This window comes from Nyctibius grandis (genome assembly GCF_013368605.1).
Source record: "Nyctibius grandis isolate bNycGra1 chromosome W unlocalized genomic scaffold, bNycGra1.pri SUPER_W_unloc_2, whole genome shotgun sequence".
In the NCBI taxonomy this organism is placed as follows: domain Eukaryota; kingdom Metazoa; phylum Chordata; class Aves; order Nyctibiiformes; family Nyctibiidae; genus Nyctibius; species Nyctibius grandis.
The window spans coordinates 4,361,423-4,377,977 of NW_027167473.1; the positions used below are offsets into that span (position 1 = coordinate 4,361,423).

General features: G+C 43.6%; 1 protein-coding gene across 4 annotated transcripts in view; it reads right to left on the reverse strand.

The window, feature by feature from the left end:
• Window positions 1–9,439: 9,439 nt before the first annotated feature.
• Window positions 9,440–16,555, reverse strand: part of LOC137677170 (polycomb group RING finger protein 3-like) — a 147,732-nt gene continuing 140,616 nt past the window's right edge. For all 4 annotated transcript variants that reach the window (XM_068424424.1, XM_068424421.1, XM_068424423.1 and 1 more), the window contains one exon: window positions 9,440–11,847. In XM_068424424.1, coding sequence (XP_068280525.1) covers window positions 11,800–11,847 — 48 coding nt within the window. In that variant the 3' untranslated portion in view covers window positions 9,440–11,799. The remainder of the gene's footprint in view (window positions 11,848–16,555) is intronic.

Sequence of the window (16,555 nt, forward strand, 5' to 3'; positions counted from 1 at the left end):
AGTCCAGAGGTGCAGACTCCGCAACAGTGGAAAGTGGAGGCACCTCTATAAATAGGCTTTTCACAGTGCTGGCCTGCATCAGGGACACTGCAAAAAAATCCAGCTCAGATTTGGTACATTCTCCCCAGCATCCATGAATGAAAGCCATCCCTTTTAAAATATATTGCCTTTTCTAGCAGTGGAATGGGCCCTCTTTCTCTGGGTTTTCTGTTTCTTTTGCAACATTTGGACTGGTTTGTTGTTCTTTTTCTTGTCCTGACCAGACTGCTGTATGGTGCCCCCCCTTACTCTTTCCTTAAAGGGCTTGGGTGGTCCTCTCTAGGGGCGTGACATGGATCTCTTTCTTTTGAGGTTTTTTCCTTTGAATATAAGCAATCTCTGACAGCTCCTGATTTGCTGGTGTTTCCAGATTGTCCAGAATGACCTTGGAAACATGTCCAAACACGTTTCTTAAAATGTTTTGAGTGACACTTTTAATGTGTGGCTTAACAATTTCCAAACCTCTTTCCAAAAGCAGAACAGCTTTTCTAAAGAGGCTATGTAATTTAGCTACAATGCGCACTCCATACATCACAAGAATGCCTTGAAAACCAGAGAAACCATTGCCTGCCTGGGATCTGTAATAATTCATGTACAAGGCTGAGTCCCCATAATTCTTTACCACTACCATTTTGGAGTGGTTTCTTAAAATATCATAGACTTCTGGGGCTGACGATGAAGCTTCACAATCACCTCCTGTGGTGGGTTGAATTTGGCTGACTTCCAGACCCCTACCCAGTTGCTCTCTCAGTCCCCCTCCTCAACAGGACAGAGGGAGAAAATAAGATGGACAAGCTCATGGGTTGAGACAAAGACAGTTGAATAAGAAAAGCAAAAGCTGCATGTGGAAGCAAAACATAAATATGAATTCATTCACTACTTCCTATCATCAGGCAGAAGTCCAGCTGCTTCCTGGAAAGCAGGGCCTAAGCATGTGTAGCAGTTGCTTGGGAAGACAAATGCCATAACCATGAATGTCCCGGCATCCTCCCCCTTTCCCTCAGCTTTTGTTGCTGAGCATGATGTCATATGGTATGGAATATCCCTTTGGTCAGTTTGGGTCAGCTATCCCAGCTGTGTCTCCGCCCAACCTCTTGCCCACCCTCAACCAACTGGCCTCTGGGGTCAGGGGGTTGGGAGAAACAGCCTTGATGTTGTGCACTGTTCAGCAATAGCCAAAACATTGTTGTGTTATCAACACTGTTTTAGCCACAAACGCAAAGCACAGCACCATATGGACTGCTATAAAGAAAGTTAACTCCATCCTAGTCAGACCCAGTACACCTTCCCAAGACAAAATAGAATAGAATTGAATAGTTCAGTTGAAAGGGACCTACAGTGATCATCTAGTCCAACTGCCTGACCACACTTCAGGGCTGACCAAAAGTTAAAGCATATTATTAAGGGCATTGTCCAAATGCCTCTTAAACTCTGACAGGCATGGAGCATCGACCATCTCTCTAGGAAGCCTGTTCCAGTGTTTGACCACCCTCTAGGTAAAGAAATGCTTCCTAATGTCAAGTCTGAATCTCCCCTGATGCAGCTTTGACCCATACCCACGCGTCCTGTCACTGGATACCGGGCAGAAGAGATCAGCACCTCCCTCTCCGCTTCCCCTCCTCAGGAAGCTGCAGAGAGCAATGAGGTCGCCCCTCAGCCTCCTTTTCTCCAAACTAGACAAACCCAGAGTCCTTAGCCGCTCCTCATAGGACATGCCTTCCAGCCCTTCCACCAGCTTCGTTGCCCTCCCCTGGATGCATTCAAGGACCTTCACATCCTTCTTAAATCGTGGGGCCCAGAACTGCACACAGTACTCAAGGTGAAGCTGCACCAACGCTGAATACAGCAGGATAATCACCTCTTTTGACCGGCCGGTTATAATGTGTTTGATGCACCCCAGGATGTGGTTCACCCTCTTGGCTGCCAGGGCACACTGCTGGCTCGCACTGAGCCTGCTGCCAACCAGCACCCCCAGATCCCTTTCTGCAGGGCTGCTCTCCAGCCACTCCTCTCCCAGTTTATACTTGTGCCTGGCGTTACTCCATCCCAGGTGCAGAATCCAGCATTTGTTCTTGTTAAATTTCACACCACTGATGCTTGCCCAAGGCTCTGATCTATCTAGATCCCTCTACAAGGCCTCTTGTGCCTTGAGAGAGTCAACAGCGCCTCCCAGTTTGGTATCATCAGCAGACTTGCTAATGCAGGACTTGTACTGCTTCTATGTAAGGCTTCTCATCCATTGGTTCAGGTGGTTCCTGCTATAATAATTCCTATAACATGCAACTCAAATCATGGGCTACAACAATTTAAAGCTATTTCCATTATAATCTCCACGCCTTGTCCCTTTGGACCAGACCATAGGGTTTAACATTGCAATGAACTCCTCCCCTTGCACTTGCTCCAGCTTGGACGTATCCACAGACCACAGTCCCTTAGGGGTGTACCAGCTCCATGTGGAGCCTTATCTATGAGCCACAGTCTCTTCAGGGGTATACCTGCTGCAGCATGGACTTAACCATAGCCACAGTCTTTTCAAGGTGCACCTGTTCCAGCGTGGCCTTCTCCATGGGCCACAATGCTTTCCAAATTAGACCTGCTCCAACATGGCCTTACCCATGGCCACAGTCCCTCCAGGGCTGTACCTGCTCTGTTGTGGACTTATCCATGGCCACACACTTTGAGGTGCTCCAGCATGACCTCACGCACAGTCACTGATGCTTTGAGGTGTACCTGCTCTCACATGGGCTTATCCATGGCCACAGACGCTTTTGGGGTGTCCTGCTCCCCTGTGGACTCATCCACTGGTCACAGTCCCTTCAACTCGAGTTCACACTGGAGTTCCAGCCTGTCCAGTACAGCAGCACAGGAACAGCAGTGATGCCCTGGCCATCTGCCAGCCCAGGCGTATGGCCATTGCTGTTATCAAAATGTTCCCAGGCACAGCAGAGTAAGATGATAAGCAGTACAGCAAGCAGCGAAAGCAAAACGCAGCTACTAACAAGCACTAGAGACTAATATAGAGTGAGGCAAGCACGCCCCATGGCAGGCACAGGAGCCTGACAATTAATAGCTAAACAGCAATAACAGCTATAAATTTGGTCTAGCACATTCCAATCAAACCTGTTATCTCAAACCCTTTGCACCCCATGCAGGGCAGCAAAACAGACTGTCGTGGTTTAAACCTGTCCATTAGCCAAACACCACACAGCTGCTCACTCACCCTCCCCCCCACCCCGGGGAATGGGGGAGAGAATTGAAGGGGTAAAGGTAGGGAGACTCGTAGGTTGAGAGAAAAACAATTTAATAAAAGAAATAAAATTAAAATAATACTGATAATAATAGAAATAGTAGAACATACAAACGAGCGATGCACAATACAATTGCTCACCACCTGCCGACCAAGGCCCAGCCTGTTCCCAGCTAACAATCCCGAAGGAGAGCGATCCCGAAACCGCAACCTCGGAAAAGAGAGCAAGCTTCCCGGCCAACCCTTATCTGTATACTGAGCATGACATTATATGATATGGAATATTCCATTGGCCAATTTGGATCCATCGCCCTGGCTATCCGCCATCCCAGCTTCTTGCGCACCTGCACACTAGCAAAACACAGGGAGTTGAAGAGTCCTTGATTTCTTAGCAAGAACTAAAAAGATCAGTTTATTATCAACATTCTTCTCATACCAAATCCCATACTACAGCCAAAACATAGCACTATTCTAGCTACTAAGAAGAAAATTAGCTCCATCCCAGCCAAAACCAGGACAATGTTGTTATCTCAACCCTTCGAGCCCCACGTTGGGTGCCAAAAAGGACTGTCATGGTTTAACCCCAGCCGGCAAACACCACACAGCCGCTCGCTCACTCCCCCCCACAGTGGGATGGGGGAAAGAATCGGAAGGGCAAAAGTGAGAAAACTCAAGGGTTGAGATAAAGAGTTTAACAGGTAAAGCAAAAGCCACGCACACAAGCAAAGGGGAACAAGGAATTCATTCACTACTTCCCATCAGCAGGCAGGTGTTCAGCCATCTCCAGGAAAGCAGGGATGCATCACGCGTAACGGTTACTCGGGAAGATGCAGTTCACAGAATCAACCAGGTTGGAAGAGACCTCTGGGATCATCGAGTCCAACCATTGCCCTGACACCACCGTGTCAACTAGATCATGGCACTAAGTGCCATCTCCAGGCTTTTCTTAAACCCCTTCAGAGATGGGGACTCCACCACCTCCCTGGGCAGCCCCTTCCAATGGCTAATGACCCTTTCTGAGAAGAAATGCTTCCTAATGTCCAACCTGAACCTCCCCTGACAAAGCCTGAGGCTGTGTCCTCTTCTCCTATCACTAGTTGCCCAGGAGAAGAGGCCGACTCCCACTTCACTACAACCTCCCTTCAGGTAGTTGTAGACTGCAATAAGGTCACCTCTGAGCCTCCTCTTCTCCAGGCTAAACAACCCCAGCTCCCTCAGCCGTTCCTCACAGGTCAGACACTCCAGACCCTTCACCAGCCTGGTCGCCCTCCTCTGGACTCGCTCCAACACCTCAACATCTTTCTTGAAGTGCGGGGCCCAGAACTGGACACAGTACTCAAGGTGCGGCCTCACCAGTGCCCAGTACAGAGGGACGATCACTTCCCTAGACCGGCTGGCTACACTATTCCTAATAGAGGCCAGGATGCCATTGGCCTTCTTGGCCACCTGGGCACACTGCTGGCTCATGTTTAGCCACCTGTCCATCAGCACCCCCAGGTCTCTTTCCGCCCGGCCGCTTTCTAACCACTCTTTCCCCAGCCTGTAGCGCTGCATGGGGTTGTTGTGGCCCAAGTGTAAGACCCGGCACTTGTTCTTGTTGAACCTCATGCCGTTGGTCTCGGCCCATCTATCCAACCTGTCCAGATCCCTCTGTAGGGCCTTCCTACCCTCCAGCAGATCGACACTGCCACCCAGCTTGGTGTCATCTGCAAATTTGCTGAGGGTGCACTCAATCCCTACGTCTAGATCATCTCTAAAGATATTGAACAGCACCAGCCCCAGAACTGAGCCCTGGGGAACACCGCTAGTGACTGGCCGCCAGTTGGACTTTGCCCCATTCACCACCACTCCCTGGGCTCAGCCATCCAGCCAGTTTTTAACCCATCGAAGAGTCCACCCATCCAAGCCCCGGGCAGCCAGTTTGTCTAGGAGGATGCTGTGGGAGACAGTGTCGAATGCCTTACTGAAGTCTAGATAGATACATCCACAGCCCTGCCCTCATCTACTAAGCGGGTCACTTGGTCATAGAAGGAGACCAGGTTGGTCAAGCAGGACCTGCCTTTCATGAATCCATGTTGGCTGGCCCCGATGCCCCGATTATCCTGCATGTGCCGTGTAATGGCACTCAGGATGATCTGTTCCATCACCTTGCCTGGCACCGAGGTCAGGCTGACAGGCCTATAGTTCCCTGGATCATCCTTCCGGCCCTTCTTGTAGATGGGCGTTACATTTGCTAATTTCCAGTCAGCTGGAACTTCTCCAGTTAACCAGGACTGCCGGTAGATAATCGAGAGTGGTTTGGCAAGTTCATCTGCCAGTTCCTTCATTACTCTGGGGTGAATCCCATCCGGGCCCATAGCCTTGTGGGTGTCCAATTGGTACAGCAGGTCACTAACCGTCTCCTGGATTACGGGGGGTTCACACAGCCCCCTGTCCCTAACTTCAGGCTCTGGGGGCCGAGTCTCCTGAGGACAACCGGTCTTGACATTAAAGACCGAGGCAAAGAAGGCATTGAGCACCTCTGCCTTTTCCTCATCCCCTGACACTACACTACCCTCCTCATTCAGCAAGTGGTGGAGGCTCTCCTTGACCCTCCTTTTGCTGTTGATGTATTTGTAAAAGCTTTTTTTGTTATCTTTGACTGTAGCAGCCAAATCAAGCTCTAATTGAGCTTTGGCCCTTCTAATCTTCTCCCTACACGACCTGGCCACGTCCCTATAGACCTCCCAAGTTACCCGACCCTTCTTCCAGAGCAAGTAGGCTCTCTTTTTTTCCTTAATTTCTAGCCTAAGTTCTCTGTTTAACCAGGCTGTTCTTTTTCCCCGACGGCTTGTCTTCCTACACACTGGGACAGCCTGCTCCTGAATATTTAGCAATTCCCTTTTGAAGCATGTCCAGCCTTCCTGAACTCTTTTGTCCTTCAGGACCGACTCCCAAGGGACTCGGTAATGCTTTAACTTGGTCAGCCCTGAATTGGTCAGGCAGTTGGACTAGATGATCATTGTAGGTCCCTTCCAACTCAAACAGTCTATTCTATTCTACTCTATTCTATGTATATTTATACTCACAAATACATGAAAATGTTAAAGTACCTACCACCTGTCCCCCCAACAGAAGACATGTTAATTAACTGATAGGCAATTATGGCCACACATTTGGCACAGACATTTCAGCATCATATGTCATAAAGTATGCCTTTGGACCATGACAACATCTCAACTGAGTAAGATGGGAATAAAGATTAATTACAGAGCCATGTATGTCATTCTTGTTCCAGTCACACTGTGTTTGTTTAAGAACATAAAGGTCTAGCTCGCATAATATAGTATGGGGAGTGGGGGGGGGGATGGAATGGAACAACTACCACCAGCCTGGCAGGATTTCACTTAGCTTTTTTACTTTTATTAACAAGCATATATTATCTGGCAAAACACTGGATACAAGCATCACTATCTTAAAATCAAAACATTAAGCAATAATCCCAAAAGGCTTCTTCAGACCAAAACTAGCCACCAATAGTACAAAAATCACACAGGAAACAGTATAAAAAAGTAATCTCTCAAGTGAAACCAAGTCAAAAATATGGTCTTACATTGCAATAGTTTCAGTACCTTTATTATGACACATATAATGTGTCATATAATGTCTCCTCTTAGAGAAGAGGAGACTGAGGGGTCACCTCATTAATGTTTATAAATATGTAAAGGGCAAGTGTCATGAGGATGGAGCCAGGCTCTTCTCAGTGACATCCCTTGACAGGACAAGGGGCAATGGGTGCAAGCTGGAACACAGGAGGTTCCACATAAATATGAGGAAAAACTTCTTTACGGTGAGGGTGACCGAACACTGGAACAGGCTGCCCAGAGAGGTTGTGGAGTCTCCTTCTCTGGAGACATTCAAAACCCGCCTGGACGCGTTCCTGTGTGATATGGTCTAGGCAATCCTGCTCTGGCAGGGGGATTGGACTAGATGATCTTTCGAGGTCCCTTCCAATCCCGAACATTCTGTGATTCTGTGATATCAAGGATAAAGGCTTAGTGATTGTACTGGTTTATTATCCTTTAACCTTAATTTAATGTTGTTGCAGAAAAAGAACAAACTCTTTTTGTCCAATTAAATTACTTGGATAAAAGAACTTTATTAAACTAATGCTTTTTAAGTTAAAAGATACAGAAACATCAATTCATCCTTCAAAAATTAGGACTCCATCTTGCAGACACATTTAAGCAATTTTGTCCACATGAATGATTCCACTGTTTTCAGTGGAACCATCTAGGTTAGTAATAAAGTTACCACTGTAAGAATTTGCAGAATTGGCCTTTTAGCCCCTATCTTGCAATCTGATCTCAGCAGATCATGGTGACTTCAAAAGGTTTCCAAGAAGCCTTAAGGATCCACTCCAGTGGCTCAAACAACAAGAATAGAATTTTAAATTTGTGTATAGGCATATCAAACTCCATTGTAAAAATATGACTGTTGGCTTCCCACAAAAGGGAGGTACCTAGAGAGTGTCTGTACATGATTACAGATTTTGATGAAAGCAGACATTAAAGTATTTTTCCATGCTGATGCCAGGCACCTTTAAAAGAGACAGAAGTCAATACCTCTCAATTATAGTTAAGTGAATCTTATGCAAAGATTCTAGTATGTATGACATTTTTTCTTGTTATTAACTTCAGGCAGAAAATCTGAAGCATAGATTGTATTAACAGCTCCAGTGAAATGTCCAAACTGAATCAATTACCTGAGGAAATACAGAAACTAGATTTTTCTGTAAAATTCAGCCTTATGCCTTATGTACTAAATCCATTTCTTAAGTACTGCTGAGAAAACACATTTATTAAGATTAATGTGTTATTGTACAGACTAGTTGGCTCTTCCCGATTATACTTAACTCAATGGTAAGATTCATATAATTGAAAAATAGGCTAGCTGTATAGTTCCACTTACCATCCAGTAGGGAAAAAAGTGAATCTCTTAAGACTAATTATGCCATTATAACAACAATAGAGCCAGATAAGTTTTCAAAGGCTCATAGTCTATTGAAAAAAAAATATCATCATCATAAATGTAGTCCCACACTCCCAGAGGTGACAGTGTTGTGTATATTATTGCACAACCAATCAAAATAAATATTCTCAGGTTAGATGACACACAAAGATACCAGACATAACAATGGCACAAACCAATTTTGGATAGGCTGCATCTTTTGCATATTACTTCCACAATTCATATTGAAGTTTCTTGCTAGATCATCCATTTTAAAATATTGCTGATGGGTAGTTCTTGCACTTAAAGATTTTACAAGCCCATAAAACTCCAAACTTCATTCTTAAAAAACCACAAAAAAATCAACAAACCACAAATGAAAATCCCAAGCAAAAATCCACTGAATGTATGTATGAAAATCCCCATCTACTTCTCAGCAAGGGTCATTAGCCATTGGAAGGGGCTGCCCAGGGAGGTGGTGGAGTCACCAACTCTGGATGTGTTTAAGAAAAGACTGGACATGGCACTTAGTGCCATGGTCTAGTTGCCAGGGTGGTGTCAGGGCAATGGTTGGACTCGATGAGCCCAGAGGGCTCTTCCAACCTGATTGATTCTGTGATTCTGTGATTCTGTTGCTTTTCAATTTAGAAGTAGATGCTACATTTAGAGTTTAAACATATGCCTTATAAATGTATGTTTCTGACCCATTGCACAAAAAAATAAGCAAAGCTCTTTAGCCATACATAGCAAAGACATACAAATAAAAGCCATTCAAACCTAATATAACAGGAAGAAGCTGTAAAAACTTTTTACAGTTTTATATGCCTGCAAATAAAGATGGACCTTTGAAACAAAAAATACTCTAATGATAAAATAAAACAGAATGCTTAATATAATAAATAATTTTTATAAAGTTATTTTTTCCAAGCTCCCAAATCTTATTTAAATTCAATATTATATATTTTTCTGTGAATTATCTATTTTTAATGAAAACTATATCTAGTGAGACTCTGAGCCTGGGATAATTTAGTCTCATTGCTGCTGAGGATAATGCTATGCAGGGAAACACTAAAATCCCAATAAACTTCAACAGCACTGCATCAACATCTGATCTTGCAATAAGGTTCCACAGTGTACATATACTGAGGTAGACCAATCACAAATATATTTATTAAACCCTTATACTGTAGCTGAACAATGAATTAGGCATTTGCATGGTCTATGGGCTTGAGCTCCATGTCTGTGTCAGGTACATTAGGGGTGCATGGAGGATGGGTGTTTATAACCATATTTGCACTCTCTGGAGGCCTTACCAACTGGAACCAGCCCCTGCTTTACACTGAGAAGTATAAAATGATAGCCACATGAAGAGCTCCAGAAAGGCCTATTATGTTAACTTACATATACATCCATATCACCTGCATTCACTATTTTGTGAAAAAATACCAAAAATAGAGACTAATTAGATCTCACCTGTCTTCTTCTGTCACTTCTATTAATGTTAAAAACAAATAAAAGCTAAATTGTAGGTGAGCAAGTCCAGAAACAGTACAGCAAAACCAGAACAAACTTCTAATCCATCACATGCACATTCTCTAAGCCTTGACATGAAGAAGTCCTGTCTAACCCAGATGTTCAAATGTAGTGGTCTCACACCATCATTTGCAGAGATGGCAGTACTCCACTGGCCTTAACTGTGGCTCTCTTGACCATCCCCATGTTCAGTAGACTCTTTCTTTCTCTTTGCTTTTCTTTCAATTTCTTCACCATTCACCATCTATGGCCATAAATGAAAACAAGGCCCCCATTTCCAAAGACAAACAAGTGAACTTAGAGCTTCTCTCTGGCAACAGCAGAACTAGGAAAAGAACTGAAAAGTTCAATTAAGAAAAGCATAGGAGATGCGCAGAGCAATGTGGTGCTTGGAAAACTCAAGAAGAGGTAGTAGGATTTAGAATACTTGAATAAGCCTCTTATGGGATCAACTTCCTATTATCAATTAAGCAATGCTTTCTTGCAAAGTAGGGGAGCACAGCTGGAAGAAGCAGGACAGTGCTAACAGGCATACTGATTTTCCTAGCCATTGACATTTTATGAAAGAATAAAGTGTTTGATATAACTGCCATTTTCAGCTGATAGGGAAACTCAAAGAGTTAAAAATTATTGGCAGCCTCCAGCTGCCAATAATACTGCTTATCTTCTTTTCAGTTGCTTAAGACCCCATGTCACATCCATGCTATATATAATGCTATGAAGCGTACAGCTTGCAGAAGTAACTTTCAACTACTACCACATTTTTATGAAGCTGACTATTTTAAAAAGCCTTTTAATCAGTGTAGTCAACACTGCTAAGCACAACTGAAGGTGGATTCTCTAAGGTGTATGCATGTGTACACAGACATACACACACATATGGTAGTTTGCGTCTTGCAGGGCTTGACACAAGCAAAATTATCAGTTAAGGCCAGACGGTGCCCCTGTAATCTAATCTGATCTCAAAGATAAATAGTAACTGAGCTACAAACAGCTATGGTTTCATATAGAAAACAGTAAAAGAAACACAGAATTGGTTTGCAGTTAACCGAAGAATTTTTAGCTAGTGAAATGGAAACTTGTGCAACATCAACAAAAGGTGCCCAACAGCCACAGTTTTAGCAGCTAATGAAATAGCAAATACTCCCTAAAGTAAAATTTGAATTTTGCAAGCCCCAATTATATGACATATTTGCTTTAAAACAATTTCACAACTTCAGCACTTATGAGTATTTGTTATGGCCGGATGTAATTTATGCCATGGCAAAATATTAAGGCATATTTAAAAAAATCAAGTGAACTCATTTCAAATCAACATGCAAAGGGGGGATATTAAAACATTACTGAAATACAAAATAAAGAACAAACATTGTGCTAAACTAATGAAGTAATTGGATCTCCAGGCTTTTAGGAAGTTTTTAATGTAGCATAATAAATATCACCAGTCACTGTATCATTAGGTATGTTCAATGCTCTATAGAATGGCTTGATTAAAGCTGACATAATTGGGCATACTACATAAAACAAGAACACCTCAGAAAAACATACTGAAACAAGTTGTAAAGTTTAAAGACAAAAAAATAGGTAAATGTAGTAATTTGGTGTTAAAAGCAACATTTTAAATCTTTCCCACACCATTTTAACTTATTTTTGTGTAACTACAAATAGATGAATCAGGCTGTGCTCCATGAAACTGGGAAATGTTTTCACTACCTGTTAACTCAGTGCTGGTAGCATCCTGTTGAGTTGTGATTTATTTCATTTGTACAAAAATATATATATATATATATATATATATATATATATTTTTTTTTGGTCCAAAAATCCATGCAGCACATCCCTAGAAATATTAAGGATAGTCTGCTATAGAAGCACTACAGTCTTCCAAAATGATTCTGCTGGTTTGTGTCACACGAGAGTTAAGTGCTGCACTAAGGTGCCAGATGATAGTCTCTGCAAAAAAAACTGTCCAGAAGGACAATAAAGTTCTCCTACAGCAAGTCCATTTTGGGTCTGTAATGTAGCAGTAGAGGTGCTTTCTGCAAGACAGAATAATCAGACAGGTTAAGGGGCAAAACCAAAATGAATTTTTTTTATATATAAATTTTATTTATAAAGTATATATATGTTTCATAAATTAAAGCTTAGAGAGACTGTTAGAGTAGCTATATTCCAAAATTTCACCAAGATACCCCACCTACGGAGCCCCCCAAAAGAATTCTCCTACTTTTGTCTCAGTAATTGATCATCCTAAGAGTAGCTAACTAACACTGGCCATCTAGAATAGAACCTGTTCCCAGCAGGAGCCAATTGCAGACCCTTGGGGAAGAGCATAAGAACAGGGCAAGTAAATAGCAATAGTCTCCAGAATGCTCCCCAATCTCAAACAATTCAGGAATTTCCTAAGCCAGATGTAGAGCCTTTTATTAATAGTCCTCACCCAATAATTCTTCTGTGAATTTACCCATTGCTTTTAAAGCTATGTAAACTTTTAACATCTACAACATCCTGCAGTACAGAGCTCTACAGTTTAAGTTTACACAACATAAAGAATGGTCATAAAAGCCTCTCCTGCATGAGTTTGCATGAATTGGCTCTTTAGGTACTTATGTGTGTGGATGGAGCAATGGTTACCTGAAAAGAGTAGGCCAAAGAGAGGAAAAGTACATGCTGAGAATCACAGAATGACTGAGGTTGTAAGGGACTTCTGAAGGTCATCTGGTCCAACCCCCTACTCAAGCACAGTCGCCTAGAGCCAGTTGCCCAGGACTGTATCCAGATGGCTTTTGAATATCTCCAAGGAGGGAGACTCCACAACATCCCTGGACAACCCCTTCCAGTGCCCAGTCACCCTCACAGTCAAAAAGTGTTTCCTGATGTTCAGACGGAACCTCCTGTGTTTCCGCTTGTGCCCATTGCATCCCCCCCGAGCCTTCTAGGGAAGTGATCGTCTCCCTGTACTCACAGAATCACAGAATCAACCAGGTTGGAAGAGACCTCTGGGATCATCGAGTCCAACCATTGCCCTGACACCACCCTGTCAACTAGATCATGGCACTAAGTGCCATCTCCAGGCTTTTCTTAAACCCCTTCAGAGATGGGGACTCCACCACCTCCCTGGGCAGCCCCTTCCAATGGCTAATGACCCTTTCTGAGAAGAAATTCTTCCTAATGTCTAACCTGAACCTCCCCTGGCGAAGCTTGAGGCTGTGTCCTCTTGTCCTATCGCTAGTTGCCCAGGAGAAGAGGCCGACTCCCACTTCACTACAACCTCCCTTCAGGTAGTTGTAGACTGCAATAAGGTCACCTCTGAGCCTCCTCTTCTCCAGGCTAAACAACCCCAGCACTGGTGAGGCTGCACCTCGAATACTGTGTTCAGTTTTGGGCCCCTCACTACAAGAAAGACATTGAGGTGCTGGAGTGTGCCCAAAGAAGGGCAACGAAGCTGGTGAAGGGTCTAGAGCACAAGTCTTATGAGGAGCGGCTGAGGGACCTGGGGGTGTTTAGTCTGGAGAAAAGGAGGCTGAGGGGAGACCTTCTCGCTCTCTACAACTGCCTGAAAGGAGGTTGTAGCGAGGCGGGTGTTAGTCTCTTCTCCCAGGTAACAAGCAATAGGACAAGAGGAAACGGCCTCAAGTTGCACCAGGGGAGGTTTAGATTAGATATCAGGAAAAATTTCTTCACCGAAAGGGTTGTCAAGCATTGGAACAGGCTGCCCAGGGAAGTGGTTGAGTCACCATCCCTGGAAGTATTTAAAAGACGTGTAGATGTGGTGCTGAGGGACATGGTTTAGTGGTGGACTTGGCAGTGCTGGGTTAATGGTTGGACTCAATGATCTTAAAGGTCCTTTCCAACCAAAACAGTTCTATGATTCTATCTTTAAAGTCCCTTCCAACCCATACCATTCTACGATTCTATGCTGGGACCAATACTGTTTAACATCTTCCTTAATGATTTGAGCAATGGGTCAGAGTGCACCCTCAGCAAGTTTCCAGATGATACAAAACTGGAAGGAGTGGTTGATACACTTGATGGTTTTACTGTCACTTAGAAGAACTTTAACAGACTGCAGAAATGGGCTGGCAGGAACCTCATGAAGTTCAGCAAAGGAAAATGTCAAGTCCTGCACATGGGGAGGAATAACCCCAGGCACCAGTACATGCTGGGGGCTGACTGACTGGAAAGCAGCTTTGCAGAAAAGGACCTGGGAGTCCTGTTGGACATCAAGTTGAACATGCGCCAGCAATGCACCCTTGCAGCAAACAAGGCAAACATTATCCTGAGCTGAATTAGGAAAAGTGTTGCCAGCAGGTTGAGGAAGGTTGTTGCCCTCTGCTCAGCACTGGTGAGAGACCACATCTGGAGTCTTGTGTCCCCAGCACAAGAAGGACATGGACATACTACAGAGAGTCCAGTAAAGGGTTCATTAAGGTACTGGAGTGTCTGGCATTTGAGAAGAGGCTGAGAGAGCTAGGATTGTTTAACCTTGAGAACAGAAGGCTCAGGGGGGATCTTATCAATGTGTAAAAATACCTGATGGGGGGCAGTAAAGAAGATGGAGCCAGACTCTTTTCAGTGGTATCCAATGAAGGGATCAGTCGGCACAAATTGAAATACAAGAAATTCGATTTAAACGTAAAAAAACTTTTTTACTGTAAGGGTGACTGTGCACTGGATCAGGTTGCCTAGAGAGGTTGTGGAGTTTCTATCCGTGGAGATATTCAAAAGTCGACTGGACATGGTCCTGGGCAACCTCGTCTAGTTGACCCTGCTTTGAGCAAAGTAGTTGGACTAGATGATCTCTAGAGTTCTTTTCCAACCTCAACTATTCCTTGATTGCATGGATTTGCCAAGAATGGGGACACAGAAATTTCCTGAAAGATCTTCCTCCAGAGGCTATTTAGTCTAGTTCCCCTTCCTTCCTATTCACAGCAAGATCAAATGTAATCTTATCGATAAAAAGTAAGGGACGTGGTATGGCTTACATGTTATTTTACCTTGTGTTTATTAGATCTACTTATATACTTATACTAACATTATTGTTTTATGCTTTGATTTTTGCAGGTCAACAGACTTAACTACAACTCCATCAACAAGCAAGGGCTGACAAAATTATAATGTAACAAGGTAAACTCTGAGGCAAGACCAAGGAGTAAGATATGCAGCCTGCCAGAAGAATCTAATTCAGTAGTGGTTAGTAGACTTGAGCTATAGTGAGTGGTACACACCAGTGCCTATCAGACTCAGAGGTTTCCTGAAATTGCAGAAATTTTTAACTTGGCTCTAGACCCTATAATAATAGTTTGCTTGTTTTTATAAATTGTGTTAATCATAATAGACATTTAGCAAATCAGGTACTAACTATACACTGCCATGAAGAACTGTCAGACCTTTACAGATTATCATGAGGCAAGACCTGATAGGAGAAAGTGAATGCCTCGAAGAAGAGTCTCTGCTCAGTCCTGATTAGCCCTGAGAAGCCTTGAGCCATAGGAGGGTTTGCAGTATCCTTGTTGGACTCATTGAACAATAACCTGTGATTCATGGACTACCAAAGGAGAGGGATAGAAGTGACCTAGTAGCCCAGGAAACATAGCATTGCTGTTGCTAACAAGGCCACAAATTTGATATAGGCCTCACTTCTCATATTTTGCTTGTTTGGAGCTTTATTTTTGTCTGTTTAACTGGAGTAGTCAGCAATTCTTACAATAAGGTTTTGCATGGCTGGATAGCTAATCTATGACCTAACCTGTCTTTGTCTTGCTTAGCTTGGTTGAACTATTTAATGTAATAACAACAGTTTAAGACACTTGAATTAAGACTCCTTTTAGAGCTCTAACAGATTTAAGTGTTACAACTCAGGATTTGGGTCCACCCAGGCTGGGGGATCACAGTTAAAACTTTGGAAAAATGCTCTAAAGGTATAATAACCTTATAACCTTGGTAGTTTTATTTGTTTACAGGATAACACTCAAAGAAACAATTTGAATAGGAGCAGCCAGACCTAGTGTCCTGGTTTGGCCTAAACCAGGCCAATTTTCCTTTCAGTGATTTTTACTTTCAGCTAAGCTTCTTCTAAGTAACTGCACTTTCTGAAAGTAACTGCGTGTGTTGCAGACAGCGTCTGCTTCCAGGGCTGATAACGCTCGAAGTTTGTAGTTATCACTGAGGCACCGGTAGGGATGTTGTGCAGAAAGGCTCTTGCTTATACTTATTCCTGGAGAAACCAAGGTCACTGCTAAATTCCTCCCTGCTTACGAGTGAAGAGCTGCAGGGGGGTCGCAGCTGCAGGGAGGAGCGGACAGGGCAGGTGACCCAAAATTGACCAATGAGGTGTTCCATCCCCTACACGTCATTCTCAGTATAAAGTTGAGGGATCATGAGAGTCTCTCTCTCTTCTTCTATGGCCGGCGTCCCAAGAGGACTCTGTACATTTTTCTCCTGCTCTCATTCCCAAACTGTGTGTTCCTGAATCCAGTTCCTGTCTGTTGCTGAGTCCAGTCCAGGACTTCCCAGAGCCTGCCCTGCAGCACCAGTGGTGACATGATCGTCATCGGGGGAGCTCGATCTTGGTTTTGTATATATTTGTATATATTTGATTATTTCCATTATTATACACTTTTTCATTATTACAGTTCATTAAAACTTTTAACTTTCCAACCTGTAAGCCTCTCTCCCTTTTCTCTTTTCCTTCCCCTTCTGGGGGAGGGAAAGGGTTAATAGAGAGCATCTGCCATCAGTTTAATA